General features: G+C 35.6%; 1 protein-coding gene across 5 annotated transcripts in view; it reads right to left on the bottom strand.

Moving 5' to 3' along the window:
- Dpck (Dephospho-CoA kinase) overlaps positions 1-18,764 on the bottom strand; it is a 118,011-nt gene that overhangs the window by 529 nt on the left and 98,718 nt on the right. For all 5 annotated transcript variants that reach the window (XM_090394962.1, XM_090394963.1, XM_090394959.1 and 2 more), the window contains one exon: positions 17,965-18,052. In XM_090394962.1, the coding sequence (XP_090251088.1) occupies positions 17,965-18,052 (88 nt within the window). The remainder of the gene's footprint in view (positions 1-17,964; positions 18,053-18,764) is intronic.

Raw genomic sequence — 18,764 nt, 5'->3', positions numbered from 1 at the left:
TCTGGATTATTTAACTAAAATTATATGTGGTATTAACATATTACAGAATTATTACACTTTGTAGATTTGGATTCACATAAAATAAACTATTCTGATTAACTTTTTAGTGTAAACCCATAAAGCTAGGGTACTGCCAGGTGTATAATAAAGTCATGAAATCTTGCAGTGTGTTTAGGGAGAAGTGAAGAATGCTACAAAAACTGAAAAGGGCACTTACAGTTCTGGATGGAAGTCCAAAGATTTTTTTAGCATTTCTGCAAAAAAAAAAAAAAAAAAAAACTTATGTTGCCAATGGCAATATATCTATCTGACTGAGCAAACAGTCAACCAAAACGGTTAATTATAAAGATGAATTACCAGAGGTATAATAGCAAAACAACAGGAGGGGCTTTGCAATGTTTTACTATTATGTTTTCTTTGGATCAGTTGCAGCAGTTATTCAAATGCTGATCTTCTTTATATTTGCAATGCATTAACTACTTTGTCATTTGCTAAAACCACCTGTTAATAAACAATGTATTTGCAACAGTCATCTTGAAGAATAATTTATTAGGAGGACCCAGAGCATTTAATAAATACATTATGTTCATGTTGCATAATGGAGACTTCTACATCCATGCCTTCTACATCTGTAATGTAGAAGGCATGGAGGAGGGATATAAACAACTTATAAGGGAAGCCTTTTTATTTTAATATTTTTATGGCAACTGCAACAAGAGGCTGTCATCTGGTTTCTAGGAAATAGTTCTTTTGTCACTTCAGATCTCCAATAAAGGTATTACATAGAATAATGAATATCATCTACCTTAAATACTCTTACAAGCACCCACACTAAATGGAATTTTTATGTGCAAGTTTTGGTGGCAATGAGAATTTATCCATTTATTTACCAATGCATATTATCAAATAACCTTAGTCAGTGCATCAGTTAATATATTCTTCACAAGAACTATGGGTTTAAACTTGCATAATAAACAGGAAGAACACATGCGGTATTTTTCACTGATAAAATTAATCAGTGATTTAAGAAAATAAAATGTTACTTAGTATTTATTGTAAAAATCTCATATAATTATGATTAACTTATTAGTTTGTTTTTTTACATTATTATATTACAGAGAGAAAATTTCATACATAAGATTTAAGTTCCCTTATATAAGATAATCTAATTAAAAATATGTATTTGTTTGCATTTATTACAGGTGTACGTGTTAATATTACCTAATGTGTACAATTGTGCATCTATTAGGTAATACTTAAAAAGGGGACTTAAAATATATTTAAGTAGCATTCTACTTGTTTACTGTAATATTGTAATCCTGAGGGAGCTACTTCTATTGTTATAGTAGTATCCTATGCCATATACTTCTATATGCAGTTACTGTAATAATAGCAGCTATGTATGTTGTCACTAGAATTTCATTTTGAATCTTGGTAACGGGCACGTGCATTAGTTGAGTGTTTAGAACAGCTGTCATTGAGAATAGAGTACTATATATTATCAAGAATAGAATACTAGCAAGCAAATTAGAAAAGGAGAGCTGAAAAGGAAGAAAAAACTACAGTTAAAAACTTTTCTGAAATAACAGAATTTATATGCACCTTTTTCTGTTCTCCAATGAGGAACTGAAATTCACACTGAAGGGCTAAATGAGTAATTATCAATGTTTTTTTACTATTTCTACATACATGGGAAATATGACTTCTGCATTAATTCAGCCTTGGTATCTCTTCTATCTCCCAGTGATGAGACTTCGATACAGGTCAAAACAAGTCTAGGTAGTAACCCTTCCCATAATGCATAGCATCATAAATCCAAAAGGATGTGTGCTTTGCATTAAGGGATACTAAGGCAAATGATGTTGAAAATTTTTTCACTTGGTTATACTATAAATTAGATGCCAAGAAATTATATTCTTGGTAAACAAAGTTTGAGTGTAAAGTAACTTAACGACTGGGCTACTTGTACATACAGGCCAATGACTTCACATGACTTGTCTTTGTATCCCATAATGCAAAGCACATATCCTTATGGACAAAGAATTAAACCAAGAATATAATTTCTTGGCATCTTTAATTTATAAGGTAAATGATGTGGAGTCATCAGCCTCTACATCTACCTAGAGGCTGATGACTGTGTGCAGATTTGGGTTCCAAAAGGATAAAGAAGCAAAGATGTGATGATTTAATTAACAAACCTAAATTATTAATTTTATGGGCATGTGAATGATGAGAGGATTGTTAGTTTTTGTTTCAGTTATGTATGGTAGGGTCACTTAAAAACTAGATAACTGTAAGGAGACCTTTACATAGCCTGCAAGGAATATGAAAAACTGACCAGGGTTCTAACTCAATAGCCAGTCCTCACCTTCTCATGGTGTGTCCCATTATTTAGCATCCCTGAAGACTAAATGAACAAGGATGGGATGGCAATTGAAACTTAGCCGACCAAACTATATTGAACCACAAACAAAAACAATCATACAGCATGGTGAAATGTTTTGGCTTAAGCATTATATGGTTAAACAAGGTACTTGCTGTTTTCATCAGGGAACCATGGCAAACAGTGGAAAGTAGCTATTTGAATGAACTTGCCCTCAGCAGAACTGAAAATCTGAACCATCACTGGACAAGAGGTGTCACAGAAGACTAAGAGAAATATCATGTGAGCATATAACTGATGTTACTAAAACAGCAATTATCAAAGAAAGAAGCAGCAATGGATACTGCTAAATTATTATTATGTGACACCTCCAGGGAGTCCAAAGACTCATCGAAGGAGGGCACCTACTCTACTACTCTCTCTGTCTCCACCAACTACGACTAACCGCAACTACACCAACGCCATCTACCACTCACCACAAACATCCATGCTCATGGTGCGATTCAAACCCACAGCCTTTTAGCTGGAGAGCGGATACACTAACCGCTCGCCCAACCAGCCAGCAAATAACTAAGATATATTTGGGCAATAGGGATCAGAAAAAGGAAGGACTAACTACAGTATTCAACACTAAACATGAAGAGTGAGGTGGGCAAATTTCAAAACAGGAAATTAGGTAATGTCTTATGCCTATGGTCCAGAGAAGATTCTAAAAGTAGTTAGAGAGGACAATTAACATAAAGGAAAAGCCGATTGTTATTGGAAATCTAAACAATATTTTGGGAAAATTTTGAAGAAAAGGTCAAAACTATTAAGTACCTGTGGAATTTATATCAACTAGACATAAACCCCTTGTTCCATCATACTGATATCTTCACAAAATAACATTAAGTATACAAGTTTCAAATCCCCTTATAATTCAGGGGATTTGAAATAGGAAGTGATCACCATGTACAGAAGTTTTAAAAATAATCAGTCAAGCAGCCTTCAGAGGTTGAACTATAGACTCAAATATACAAATATTATTGGAGGGAATGAGTTTGAAACAAGAACTTAAACTTGGAGACTCAGTAGCAAAATCTGAAGTAAATATCGGCTGATTAGTGAGTAAAGTTATCTGTAAATAAACAAAGAATAAGAGGGAAAAAAATTTAAGAAAGGTAAGTTAAGTGTAAAAGGAGATAAAAAAAGTGAAGATGTTGATAAGAAAATAAATATAAATGCAGCAAACTATTCTAGATCCAAATGAAAAAGATGAGTTTGTTAAATGAAGTAAGCAATGATAGAATAGCAGTAGAAATATTTGAAAGGAATACATCAGAGTACTCATACAGTGGCTATGCAGCAAGGTTCAGGGGACACACAGTAGTAGCCAAATCAATTTTTTTCACTTTACGACGAATGTTGAATAAGTGGGCTAGATCCATACAATTAGTCATTTGTTAAACAGGAATTAAAAAGAGCTCTTATTTTCTTTCTAATGCCAGTAGTAGAGCCTGATGACATCCATTATGTGATGATTTTTTTTTTTTTAAATGTTGCTCCCACCCAGAAAAGGTTATTAGCAAACCTACAGTACATTTGCACCGTGGGTTAAGGAATTTTTTCACCCCCCATTTTTACATAGTCTTGAAACTCTGCTCTAGAGACCAAACATGAAACGTTCTCAAACCACTTCAGATCTTATGTCTTTAGGCGGATGATATTCATCTTCCACCTACAGACAATTGCAAACATCCAGATTCGAATCTGCAGCCCGTTGGTTAGAGAGCAGGTACACTAACCAGGCTGGCAAAAGATGATACATAATCTTCCACAGATCTTCTCTTACTATACAACTGAATACTTACCAAGGAGAAGTTCCAGATTCATCATTGCCTTTCCAAAACCAGGAAAAGGTCCAATACAAGCAACCAATTACTGACCCCTATTGTCTTTGTAAGATATTGGTGAAAATGGTAAATTCTAGACCTTTTTGCAATTTAGAAAGTAACTATCTTCTCTCCAACATGCAGTGTGGCTTGTGTAGACGCTGTTCAACTTGTTATGAATCAGTATTTTCGTTTCCTTATTAGAGTACGTATTTAAGTATGATCCAAATTGATCCAGTCTTCTCTATATCCTTCTACCTAATATATAACCCGGGTTGACCCCTAGGGATATTTCCTCTTCAGAAACTGGCAAATTTATATTTTAACTGCACCAGCCAGCTTCCTATAACAAGAATATAATTCAGGCAAGACTCAGATTCAAATAACAAAACATGTACATTAAATCTTGTATCAAGTTATCAAAACTTCTGAATTTCTAGCCTATACAAACTGTTCAATACTGATCTGACATGTAAAACAATGTTACACTCAAGTCAAGTTCCTTCATTCACGTTTACTTTAAATAGATATTTCTCAAATCATTTCTCTCTTAGTTAAGTTTACTCAATTAACAAAGGGTTTTCACTATTTAAATTGTATACACGTTAGCGATTTATGATATACAATTCCTTGTCTAATAGAATTGGCTGTATTAATTACTCTATCATAGCAAAGTTTTCTAAAATTCTCAGTCTTGCTTTATCAAGACACAAATTCTACCTTCAAACAATCTCAAGATATAAAACAAAAGAATCTTTACTTTATCAAGTCCCTCTGAAGGTCTATTAGCTGCCATGTGTTGTTCGGGTCATCCTTCGTCTTGTGGCTGAGTTGTTCCGTTCTCTGCTACCAGACACAAATTAAGAAATGGCTGTTGCTACGAGCTATCTCCGCTCGCTCAGGTGGGTCATTCAGCGTTTGGCACCATTCTGCATGAGCTGTTGATTCACGTACAGATCTCTGCAGAATACCTCTGAGCACAGGTTATGAATACGGCTGGCTGTCGTCGACATAGCACCCTGGGCTTGTCCTATCTCCGAAGAAAACAGGGGAAAAAAGCCTTGAGCTTGGCGCGTTTTGCCTTAAATACTTTTTCTCAGCACCCTCTTTTCTGTATTGTTTTTTTGCACGATCCATAGCTTACATTGCCCTTGGGTTGATCCCCTTGCTTTCCCTCCTTGCTATTAGGTGTTATTTTTGAGGAAAAGTGCTTACGTCAGCCTTCGGCATTACAACAGGTACTTGCGGCTTAGACGTGACCGTTGATCCTATTAGTTATTTCTTACCTAGCGACTTATGATTTTATGATAGTTTGATAATACATAAATTAAGCCACTATTCCTTTACATGAAATGCTAATCTGACATTCTTCTTGATTTTTAGCTTTCCATTTTACAATAAATAAATTCCAATATATTACTCATACTTTCATATACAACAACTTGGGTGTTTCTCACCTTCCGCTGGTAAGCAGGTATTATGCAAATTTCTTTGCAATTTTGTAAAGCTTATATGTTAGATCCTGAATGAATAACTTGTCAAGAAGTTCTCCATTCGAATCTGCAGCCCGTTGGTTGGAGAGCAGGTACACTAACAAGGCTGGCAAAAAAGATGGTACATAATCTTCCACAGATGTTCTCTTACTATACAACTGAATACTTACCAAGGAGAAGTTCCAGATTCATCATTGCCTTTTCAAAACCAGGAAAAGATCCAATACAAGCAACCAATTACTGACCTATTGTCTTTGTAAGATATTGGAGAAAATGTAAATTCTAGACCTTTTTGCAATTTAGAAAGCAACTATTTTCTTTCCAACATGCAGTGTGGTTGTGTAGACACTGTTCAACATTGGGCTGTTTGTTCATTTAGAAACTTGCATAAGAGAACATCTGGTTTCAGTTTTTCTCTGACACTGAAAAAAAAGTTTGACAGAGGCAGGAAATATGGAATATTAAATGACCTTTATAATTTAGATCTTGTGGAAGGGGGGGGGGGGGCTGTTTTTATTTAAAATTTTGCTATATTCAAATCTTCCAAGTCTGAATGGAAAGCACAGTATTACCTAAGGCTCTAAGTGTAACACTCTTACTGTCTTACTGAACAATTTCCTCCCACAGTAACGATGCTCTAATAATATATTGATGACTTGGCAATTTACTGTCATTTTTGTAACATGAGGGACTAAAAGGCATCTGTAGAGAGTGCATAGTTACATCTTCAGTTTTTAAGAGCTGAAATAAGTCTTTCTTTTCTTTAAAAATGTGTTATTTTTGTAAAAAAAAAGTACTATTACAAAATTGTGAGTCAATGTCTTGACATTTGATCGAACTTAGCACACCTTCTTGGTGAATTTGCATGTTTCCATTGGCTTGATGCTTGTTTTATTTCTGGATCATAACCACAGCACCTTGTTCCCTCAATTCATGGCAAACATTCACACGATTTTTTTTTTTTTATCCTCTGAGCAAATAAGGCATAAATTTAGCTGACACACATTTCATTTGCAAATTTGCTAAAATTCAAATGTTGGCCAGATCATGATTGGTCTTCAACTGACATGTCCCCATTTTTGAAATGAGAAAACCACTTGTAGACCTGCATTTTACCTAAAGCATTGTCCTTAACCTTTTAACTGCTGATTTTATATTCTACTGACATTGTCCCATGTGTAGAATTAATTTTGCAAAAAATTTATAAATAAAATCAATTAAAATTCTTACAAGTAAGACATCTGTACAGCATCATACATTCTTGATATACACATGTTCACTCACAAAAATGGCAATAATAGTGTTTTATAAAATTTGCATATTCTGCAAGGGGTGTCGCTTGAGGGTGCCATTTTTTTCCATGCTTGAGTTAACTCGACCGTAGCGGTTAAAGGCTTACTGAAGCATAACAATAGTTTCAGCTGCAGTTTTACCCAAAAGAAAACAAAAATAAATTCATGCACACTCTGTTCTTTGTTGTCAGCCATTACAAAATAGCCAAACTTACTTCTAAGCACTGAACAATAAACCAATTTACACAGTGATGACGCCTAGCGTCATCATAACTAGAAAATGACCACGTGCCAAGTTCAGATTACAGTTATTTTGGGGCACCCCTTGTATACAAGGTTTATGTCTTAAAGTATTGTTCAGTGAAAGTTCGGAAGCAAGGATGCAGTATGGGAGAGTGATCACATGATGATGAATATAATTCTGCAGAGTCTTACCTATAAAATAAGGGAGGTTGTGGAATTGCAGTTTATGTATACTAATACCAGAAATATTTGGAATAAGCCAGTTTTTGGCATTGGTTAACTATACTTGGCAAACAGTTACAAGCATTAGTGAGACTTGGTTGACAGAGGATTATAGTGTTTCCAGTTTCTATTCCCCTCTGTCCTCAGAGGGAACAGAATTGAAAGGGTTTTTTTCTAAGGAATATACATGGAATTACAAATAGTCAAGCAAAGGGCAGTTCATTATAGGCTATCTGGTATGAGATAGAGGCCAATAGGATGAAATATATAGTTGGTTGCTGCTTATAATTCAGAGGGTATAAAGGAGAATGTAGATGGCATGCCATGACAAGTGCAAGTTGAGTAATTATTATAGGAACGTAGATTGGGAGGAGGAATGAGTACAGGCAAAAAAAAAAAAATCTAATCTGCACACACTCTACTAACCATGCTCTTAAACAACTTCTGGGGGGGGGGGGGGGGGGGATGACCCCTAGTTCTTGCTTTCTGTTATGTATTAAAAAATTTCATGTCACTCTTATAAAACACCTTCAATAATATACATTTTCATTATCTCCTCCTGTAACTAAACTTTATAAATTGACAGAGGAAACAGAATTGAAAGGATTTTTTAATCAAATTAAATAATCAAAACATACACACAGTCAATCTGTCATTGTAGGGAATGTGTTTGTAGACCTGATCACTTGTCTCTGAATCCTACTACCACCACTGTTCCCTGATCCCCAAGAAATCCGTTCTCTTCATCTGTGCACAAGCAGTCAAGATGTAGTCTTATAAAGAGGAATAATAACTGCCCCTGTAGATACATCTTCTGATGCTATTACCAGATCCTGAACTCTCAAACCCGAGGTCCCCCTCCTTCACATGCTTATCCCTTAGTAACTATAAATTCCACCATAAGAATTGCTCAGCCTGCACCCAACTCATTATGCTCATATGTCAATGCATGGCATATCTTTCTTTGTATCATCTGGTTAATGTATTTTGTCTTATTGATTTCTAATATGAACAAGATTCTCAAAATTATCTGCTGATAATTTTTAGCTAAGTGAAGTTTACCAATGCCAAAAATTGCTTCTCTTTTGTACGTGCATTTCAAAATTCCTCTTGAGGCCACAGCACCTTGCATAATGTCATTATCAACTCATTCAGATCTGAACCCTAGGAAACCCATTCCTTCATAATTATTTCTATAGCAACTGGACACACACTTGAGAGCATCTCCCTCTACCAAATACTGTAGTTCATCTGATTTTGCATTTCCAACCTTGATATTACTCCAAAATTATTTGCATGCAGCCTGTCAGACATACACTATACTAATCCTCACACCCATGAAATTCTCTACAACCTTCCTCCTGTACTCAGAAATCATAGTCCTACTGAGACAGCAGACTCATCTTTACTTTCTCATTCTTTTTTTTTTTTTTTTTTTGCTTCTTTCCCATGTTTCAAATCATTTATGGCTGCCAAAATAATCAACTCTTTCACTTCTTCTCTCTGCAAACTAACAGCCTTGATTTTTGCACCTGAGAAAGATTTCATTAAATGACCTCTTATGACAATCTCCATACAACACTCTCCTCTTTAATTCATTCACTTTTTCTTTTCCCTCCTGCTGTGCCACACACAAAATGCTGCTCTAGTTGGAATAATTCCTGTGAAGGACTCCACATAACACTTTTTTTCCTCATTCACATTACCTTCAACCACTTCTATAACAACACTTTCATTATCATGCCTTAAATCATTAATTTTTGTCATTTCCATTGTTGCATTTGCTCACAAAACGTGCCATAAGCCATTCACTCTTGGCAATGAGTACATGGAACACACAGTACTGTTTTGTCATCATTTAAGACATGACTTTATATGACAATGGCTCAAGAATTCCAAGTTGCATTTTGTAATATATGTAAAAAAATATCTTGGTGAGGCAGCTGGTAACTAGATTTCTACAAGACCTTTAAAAGTGGAGATATTTAGATATGGTTCTCACAAAAAAAAAAAAAAAAAAAAAAAAAAATGTGATGTAGACTTATCCAGACATTATCCAAAAAATTCTACTGTGGTTCTGAACACCAGTGAATATAACTTAAAAAAAAGGTAAATGTTATGACCAGAGATCATTCTACTTTGTCCAATTCTCAGATTAAAAGAAAATGTTTACGTTACAAAAGTTAACCTCTGAAATTACTAAAAAAAATTTACTCTTTAGTCTTCCCTCAGATGTTACAGATTATTTATTATCATTATTATCATCTGACACCTCCAGGGAGGGCACCTGCTCTACAACTCCATCTTGACCACAACTACACCGACTACCACTGGTATTTCCACAGACAATCACAAACATCCATGGTAGGATTCGAACCCACAGCCTTTTGGCTAGAAAACAGATACACTATCCACTCGGCCAACCAGGCTGGCAATTTAACAATCCTTTCAGAGATTGACAGCAGATACCACTAATGTTCCCCCTCCCACCACCACACACACACAGAGATTATCCAAAACTCAGTTCCCTCATACCTTTTCTTATATTAAAAATTCTACCACTGCAAGGCTGCTATTAAACAGCTTCTCTCTCTCCCTCTCTTCACCACTATCCCTTTGAACGATATTTTAATGATTTTGTCATCAATGCAGGTTACTTCTCTTGGAAGAACAAAATATTCAGATACTGTAATGGCTTCTCTCTCACCTTCTCTTTTTACAGAGTTTAGAAAAATGAGTCTTGCTAATGCTACATGGCATAGACATGTTCCTACTCTACCTCAACAATCAATATCCAACAATGCATTTTACCATGGAAAAAGAGTAACAATAGTCTAGCCTATCTAGACATTTTAGTAACTTCCAAATGGTAACCTTTCTTTTAAAGTATACAGAAAATGTACTCACATGGACAAACTTTGCCATCAGCCCCTCTCCCAAGAATATGGTATTGTCAAAATGATCCTTCACAGCAGAACTTAATCATATAAGCCAATATATATAAAAAAAAATCATATAGCAAAATATCTTGCCATTCTATAACATTATTATTCCTTATGTCTGGACCATGTCAGTATTTTAAAAATACACAATCTCTGCACTACTTTGAAATTGGCTGTCCTTATCTGTTTCCTTAAGGACCAACTCCTCCTTCTCAGTTCCTGGAAGAACATAGAGACATCTGCAATCATGACTACTGATAGATGGGCTCTCAAATCATGCTTATGATTTTACTTACAGAAGGTTCAAATTATTATTAAGAGACTTACCGAGGGAAGCCACATACTATATGCACCAGCAGTCATACTTATTCTTGAATTCATTCACACTGCTTGCACACAACATCCAATAGCAATCCAGCACCACTGAAAGAAAATCTCACCCCATTCTTGGTGGCATGCATTCTCCTCCTACCATAAAATGAAATCCTGTATGACCATTTCAGGAGTTTATAAGTCTTAATCATGTCACCCCCTCCATCTGTTTGCTAGTGTCTGGAGTCTACAAATTCTCAATTTGTCTTTATAATAATCATCAGCACTAATAACATTTTCCTTTGCACTCTCTCCACTGTATCAGAATCGCAATGGAAACTAGACATGTGCGCAATAGTCGAAGTGCAGTCGTTTTAATGGCCTTGTAAAGAGGCAAAATTACATCTTTATCTTTACATGTGAAGGTTTGTTTCAGCATTGTAATTATCTTTGGAGTTGTATTTGCAATCTTTATTACATGGCCCTGAACTTCAACTATATCTGATCAGGCTAGATCCAAGAGTGATCAGTTTCTCTAGCATAATCCTGCCAGTATAACATGACATTGGATATCTTATCACGCCAGAGTGCATGACTTTACATTGAACTGACATCCATTTTTCCATGTCCACAATTCCAGCCTATTGAAATCATTCTGCAAGTACTGCATGTCAGCCACATTCCTGATTACCTTAACCATCTTTGCATCATCAACAAATAGCTGTATATCACGTCAAATCTTTAGCAATGTCATTGATGCACAAATTGAATAAGTGGACCAAGGACTGATCCTTGTGATACTGGTTACCTTAAATATTGCAGACTCACATACCACTTTTTGATATCTGTCAGTCAGCCATTCTCTTATCCATGCTAAAATTTTATGATTCAATCCCATGCTGTATATTGTCAAAAGCCTTGCCAAAAGTATCATGCATTCATTCATTCAGAAGGTGAGCAAGTTGTTAAAACATGACTTTTCCTTAGTAAACCCATGCTGTGCATTGCAAAGTGGAGAATTCTGACTGTGAGCCCTAACCAACTTTTCCAAGATCTTCACCACTACTCCTCAGATACTAACTGGTCGGTAGTTGAATACATAGTCTTTGTACCACCCTTGTGCAATGAGATTACCATAATTTCTTTCCATTCCTGCAGGCTCAAATTATATAGCCTGGTCAAAGGAATAGCCAGCTTAGCTGAACTCTTTTAGCATTCATGCTGATATCCCATCAGTCCCTATTGTTGGATTCTTATTCAATTTGTGCAACATACCTCTAATATCTCCTCCTCATACACCTGAGTTTCTTTATCCAGTTTACAGGTAGCAGTAACTCAATGTTGCATACTCCAGGTTGATAGCTTTTAGCAAAATGGGCACTCATTATTGAACAACCGCTTCTACATCTGTCCATGTTAGATTGTGATAGAGTGGAAATTTATGTATTCCTATCTTATCACAGTCTAACATGCTTTTCCAAACAAAAGAATGAGATAAATACAGTAAATTGCCTCTAAGTGTAAAATAAGTAATGTGTATATATGTGTCAAGTGTGTTCTGTTATGAAAGGGTTAAATAAGCCATTTGCGAACGTGGTTAATTTAGTATTGAAAATGTAAAACATTACCAGAGCTTTAGAAATTAACCTGTGTAAAAGAATTATGAATGTAAGCATATATTCAACAGTTGGGGGGGGGTCAAGTCCAAAGGTTATGGAGTTGTAACATGAGAGAGCGGATCGCCCAAGTACACAGCGTGACGTCAGCGTACGTGCGATTAGCGGCGGAGACGATGGATGCCGTGACATAGTAGTTCGCTGGGCATCGAAAGGGGCGAAAAAGGCCGAGAAGAATAGGGGTAATCTAAGGGTCATGCGACCCTGTAGCACGGCTTTTTTCTCCTGGATCTCTGGTGTGGTTCCCCCCTCGTGGCGAGGAAGGGTGCCCGGTACCGGCAGTCGCGGGTTTCGGAGACAGTATCTCTGCAGAAAAGTCTGGCTGTCCACAGAAGGCCAGTTTCCTGTGAACTTATGCCATAAAGGAAGATAAGTAGACTTTGTTTGTGTTTCACTGAATAGGAATGAAAGATTTGTGTCACGTTAATATGTTATGGAAAAAGAACATTAATGATCTAGGATACGATTGTATTGCTAGGACTTTAGAAGAATACTGATTTTACCTTACTATCTGTCGTGTTGATGTCCGCCTTTATATTGAATGAAATTAAAGATGTTTAGAGTAAAGAAATTGTGAAAGATATGAATGTTATCTTGTGTAGTCTGACAGAGCTACGGAGTCTTAGATTGATTGTGATAATAGTACATGATTAATGCATTAGCGAAGGTTAATATAATTCTTACTTTAGGAAGCTACTGTATAATATTTTATAAGTGTAATAGTAGTGTTTGAATTTTATATGCCTTGTCTGAAACTCCCTTTAGATGGGATTTGATTTAGTGTTGTTATGTGTATCAACTTTTGAGTATAATAAACCTTGCTTTTGATTCTAACAAAGAGTTTCTGTGATTTCTGGAATCCGATGCACCGCTTATAAAATATTAATGCGAACCTATGCGGGATATTAAAAGGGATATTTGAAAAGGGTATATTTTGGCCACGTCTGCAGAGTTGATAGGTATCATTAAGTACTGTCCAGAGTACTGTCCATTAAGTACTGTCTCTTGGTTGTTAATGTTTAATAATCTAATAGTGCTAAGTGGCGCAGCGAAACAAATAAATTTCTTGGCGTTTTATGAGAGGTAAATCTTAGACACTCTGATACTCTGGTACTGCCTCGAGGAAATTCCATTGTCCCTCAGAGGTACCACGTGCTACCTGATAGTGTATTACAGAGATAAAGCAACAAAGGTTTAAAATAAGTGTGAATAAGAAGAAGCGACACAACATAAATGGCGCAGCGGTAGGATAGTTATAATAAGGAAGAAAAGGTTACAACATAAATAGCGCAGCCGATAAGGTTAATATAGAAGGAGGTTTAGGTAGAAAAGACTGAATAAAAAATACAAAGTTGTAAAATAAAAGACAAAGAAACGTTACAACATCCATTCATTCATATTCATTCTTTCACTTGCAGCATAAAAATTCTTTGGGATTGTCTTTAGCTTGCAGAGGCAGTTTCTTTTCGTATTTAGCTTCCTGTACAACAGTTGTGAATCTTCTGACCTGCTGCTTATAATTTTAATAATAGGGCATCATCCTTATGCATATGCTATTCCTTCTGTTAGATCCTAAATGAAGTAGTCTTGGAAAGAAATCATTCATTTAGAACCTAACATATAAAACTTGCTGGCAAAGAGAACCTGCACATCAGTTGTAATTAAAAGTGAAACTTCTTCACTTTATGTAAAATTTGTATTCTTTATTTTAAGTACCTTATATTTAAGCTGTGGTGATTATATTAAGATTTCATTTTTAAGTATGTCTAAAAAGAGAGATAATCTGATTTAAACTTAAGCTATGTAAAATTTACTGTGAGTCATCTAAAAAGTTGCTAAGCAATAATTCCTGGAAGGCATAAAGCTACACGTGTACAGCGTAATGCTAGCGGCTATAGCTTACTCGGAAAATTATGTTGCCATGTATTCTGTGAATCCAAGTATAACAATGTCGCAAAAGCGAAGGATGAACTCAAAGGGCTGTGTGCAAAAAGGGGACTGAGAAAAGAGGGCACTCTATAGAAGAATATAAGGGGTTGAGCCCATGTCGGAAGACTCTCTCTCTGGTCGTAACGTTTTCCTGTTTTGGTGGTTTGGAAGTTAGCGGACAGTTTCGCGTGGGGGGGGGGGGTGAAGTCTGTGATAAGATGTCCGACTTCTTAAAATGAAGTAGGATTCTATGCAAAGCTGAAGGTAAAAAATTCCAGTCCTAGCAAAATCAAGCCGTTCCTGAAACGCAAAGATTTGAGTTCGTTTTCGGCAGAAGGAATGAAGATAGCGTAACCCCTACGTTGGCGTATGGACAGCCAATAGATGAGAAGTATCCAGACATACAAGTGGTGCAGAATGACGTGGAAAAAGCTCGGTAAGATGCAATTACTCTATTTTGTGTGAAAGTTCATTAGAAGAGAGAAGATTGTTTACGAATATGAAATTAAGAACTGTATTCTAAAGAACTCTGTAGACAGTCTCAAATTAGAAAGTTAACCTCCTTTGAGAGTAAGAAGAATTGTTTGGAAGAGATCTTTTGTAAATTTTGTATGTGATAGGATTAATTTAATGCGATAAGAATAGTAGAATTTAGCATCTCAGTGACATTAGAATGTTTGTTAGTTTTCTCTTACGAGTAATACTACTGAAAGGAATTTAGCTTAACTTCATATCATTTGCTATCTATATCCCAATGTGCAGTTACTGTGTTTAGCATGCCTTATAAGATTTAATTAATTTAGAATGTGTTAATCTCTTAGTTCGAGTTTTATTTAGTATTGAGCACAATACAAAATATGAATTTTGTATTGTGTTTTAGATATTCCAATAAACATGTCATATTTACCTGAACCTGAGTCATGCCTGATTATTATTCCAACTTATCACTTATAAAAATAGAACCTATTTTGGCGGGAAGGATTTAGAGAGTGAATATAAATATCACGACTGCAATAATCTGAATCTGTACGGCAGTTTAAATAAGATATTGTGTAAGAAAGCTAAGAATCTAGTATTGTCTCCCTGAGTAACTATCTTATAAATTTATATATACTGGCGAATTTATTTTGCTGGCTGGCGCAGCAAAATATAAATTCGCCAGTATCCGAAGAGGAAACAATCCTAGCTATAAGAATAAGATTAAAGTAAGAGAAGAAAGACCAAATAACAAAAGGTGAATATATGACAATAGAGCAGCCAGTAGGATTTTTGATTGTATAAGGTTTTAGGTAAGAAAGGATAGATTTAAGTAACCAACTAATTAAGCATAAATCATATAGAAACATCGATATAACACTTCCAATCATCCTTTTCTTATGAATCTCTTCCTTGATAATATTATGCAACCATTTTACTCCTACCCTATTTATTCTTCAAAACATATTCTGATATTGCATCATTTAAATATATTTTAAATGCTTTCCAGCAACAGACATCATTGCACTGAACCCAGTGTATTCCTAAGTTGGTCCTAATTTCCTGCTTTGTAATTCAGCATGGAACATTCATAAACTTAGACACTTCCGAAATGAGTACCACATAATCACTATCACCATAATCTGATCCAGTGTTTCCCAAATTTTTCCTATGATGGAACACTTCACAAATTTCTGAAATTTTTACAGAACACCTTGGTTAGAGTCCCAGCATTTAAAACCATTCCAGGCTCATATTAATATTAATTTTTTACAGAACACTTATTCACTTTCTGCAGAGCACAATTTGGGAAACCCTGATCTAATCTAACCACTCTCTGACTTAGAGTTCTTTCTGTCTGTGGCTTGAGGAAGTTGTCTTGCAACAGCTCAATAAATTCTGTTTCATTCTTCTCATAAGATTTTACTGCTACCTAATCAATATTTTGGATCATTTAAGTCCCTATTATGATTACTCGTTTTGGGGATGCATTTTTTTGTGACTAGCAACCAATCCACCAGGTCTGTAACAACACCCAACTGTGTATTTGATCTTGTTAGATTCCACCTCACATCAGATAGCTTCCAACTCATCCAATATCATTAACAGCACATCCTCTCCTCTCTGTCCTTCCTAAAAATACTGTACCCTTTACACTCGATACCTTGTTACTATTGTGATTATATATAGTGTGATTCTGATTGCCAGGGCTCACTGATGTCCCCACATATTGACCAAGGCAGTAAACTCGCCCCTTTGTTTCTGATACTCCTAGCATTCATGTACAAACATAATAGGCTAATTGCATGTGCTTTTGTATACTCTTGTCTGTGGTCTGCATCACACAGTAGGACAACTTGCAGATCTCTGTCTGCATATATAAGGCACTAGAGAAAAACAAACTTTTTTGATGCATGTTTGATGGGTCTGAACTGGACAATAACAAAAATCAATATCTCCTCTTAATCACTTCCATGAGAATACCTATTTCTGTCATTACCATTGTCACTCATACACACAGATTCTCACTATTCCTCCCATTATAATTTACTTTCTCTGACTCTGTGTTAGGTCTGATACCAAACGCATTCAAGTGCAGGCTGTCTCTCTTATACAAATCCAATCTCCCCTCACACTCACTCTACACAGTCTAATGACTTATCACAGGAGACCCTCCGTTATACACCCAAAGCTAATCATACCATGACTTGAACACATTCATTGTCTCCACACCTGCTACATTTTCAGTCAGTGCATTTTAACACCACTCGCCATGAAAAAAACTTATCTCTCAGCCCCTTGCTCACACCCTCCTTATACACAGCTTTCCAGTATGGCTTCTTGTCCCCCTCCCTCCCATCCCCACCCATTCTATGAAAAATCTAATCTAAATGAATCCAGTAATATTTCTTATTAATTTCCTTCTCCCTACCCCTTTTCTATCCACTATCTGCAAATTTCATTCTCTCAATCTGTCTTCATATTCAACATTCCAGAGACCACTCAGTCAAGGAAGCTTTTTATAGAATTTGCAGCTATCCTTAAAAACCAACCTAATTTAACTAAATATGGTTATGGAAAATAGTAATTCTCAGGCATAATAAGTTATATCCTAGGCTTTTGACCCATAGAGGCACTTTTCCAAGCTAGAATTCTGGTCTGCTAAGTTCCATTTAATTTGGTTGCTTTTGTCTTTGTTACATTTTATACTGAAGATGTCTCTCTGACATAAATGAAATTCTGGAAGCATTAAACATCTAACATGACTATCAGCAATTTATAGACAAAAAATACTGTTGGTGGTGATGGGCAGTAGATGGCATTGATGACAGCTGGGTGTAGAATGCCATTCTGAGATTAGTCCTTGGAGGTGTCATGCAATAATAAATGTGTGTGTGTGTGTGTGTGTGTGTGTGTGTATATATATATATATATTTTTAATGAGAATGACATATGCCTATATAGCCGAATATTAAATTAGAAAATAACTAATTAATTTTTAAGACAGTACTAGTTGTCTTTATAGAAGACTTCATTAGGCATGTAATAAATAGAAATAAAAAGAGATACATGTACAATAGCTGTGGAAACCTAATACATAAAATACATATTGCAAAATACTTACCAGTTGACAACAATTACTTTATTAAGATAATTGATCATAGTTTTAGTTTCATATAAAAGGGGTGCATCAATTACCACAAATTGATGACCTGTAATGAAAAAAAAAAACAAAAAAAAACCATTAACAGATATTTTTTTAATATCTACACTGGATCAACACAAAAGTTGATGCAAAGTATTATATCCTTTCAGAAAGATAGAGATGTATGAACTGTTAACCTTTGATCCACTATCTCATAAGTTTACTTAGATTATATTAGAATGAGTTGTTCAGAATTAGTACTAAAACTATGAGGTAGCACCGGTTTCTAGGCTTGTTCTGTGTGTTGAGGCTTAAGTGCTGTGCAGAATTCATGTTGGAGGTTTAATGGAATAATGATCAGCACCGAGAAAGGATTAAAAATAATTTTAATACTTCCAATATTTTGTCTCTGTCACAAAGACATCTTCGGGGATTTTTGTAACTTTTTGTAACAACACACACACAAAAGCAACACGGTAGTGAGTGAAACTAAAGTCTTATCTAGGTGGTGCACCCTCTATGGGCATTTGCAGGTGGCCTAGGATGTAAAGAGAGATCTCTAATAATTAACGTTTCCCAAATTTTGGGAAGTTTAATGCAATCGTATTTGTTTAAATTAGGTTGATTCCTGAGTGCCGATGCAGATTCAACAGTCTTTCTCTTTTGAATTTACTATGGTGGAGCATGGTCGTTTTTTTTCCAGGAGATCCTGTGGGTAGTATCCAAAACATGGTCTGCAAGGCCAGATTGACCATAATCGTGATTGCAGATGTAAGATC

This window comes from Typopeltis vanoorti, chromosome 6, assembly GCF_054136105.1.
Source record: "Typopeltis vanoorti isolate ZY-2024b chromosome 6, IOZ_Tvanoo_1.0, whole genome shotgun sequence".
NCBI classification, from domain to species: Eukaryota; Metazoa; Arthropoda; class Arachnida; order Uropygi; family Thelyphonidae; genus Typopeltis; species Typopeltis vanoorti.
The sequence above is the reverse complement of the archived record's forward strand: the minus strand, read 5'-3'. Positions and strand labels throughout refer to the sequence as shown.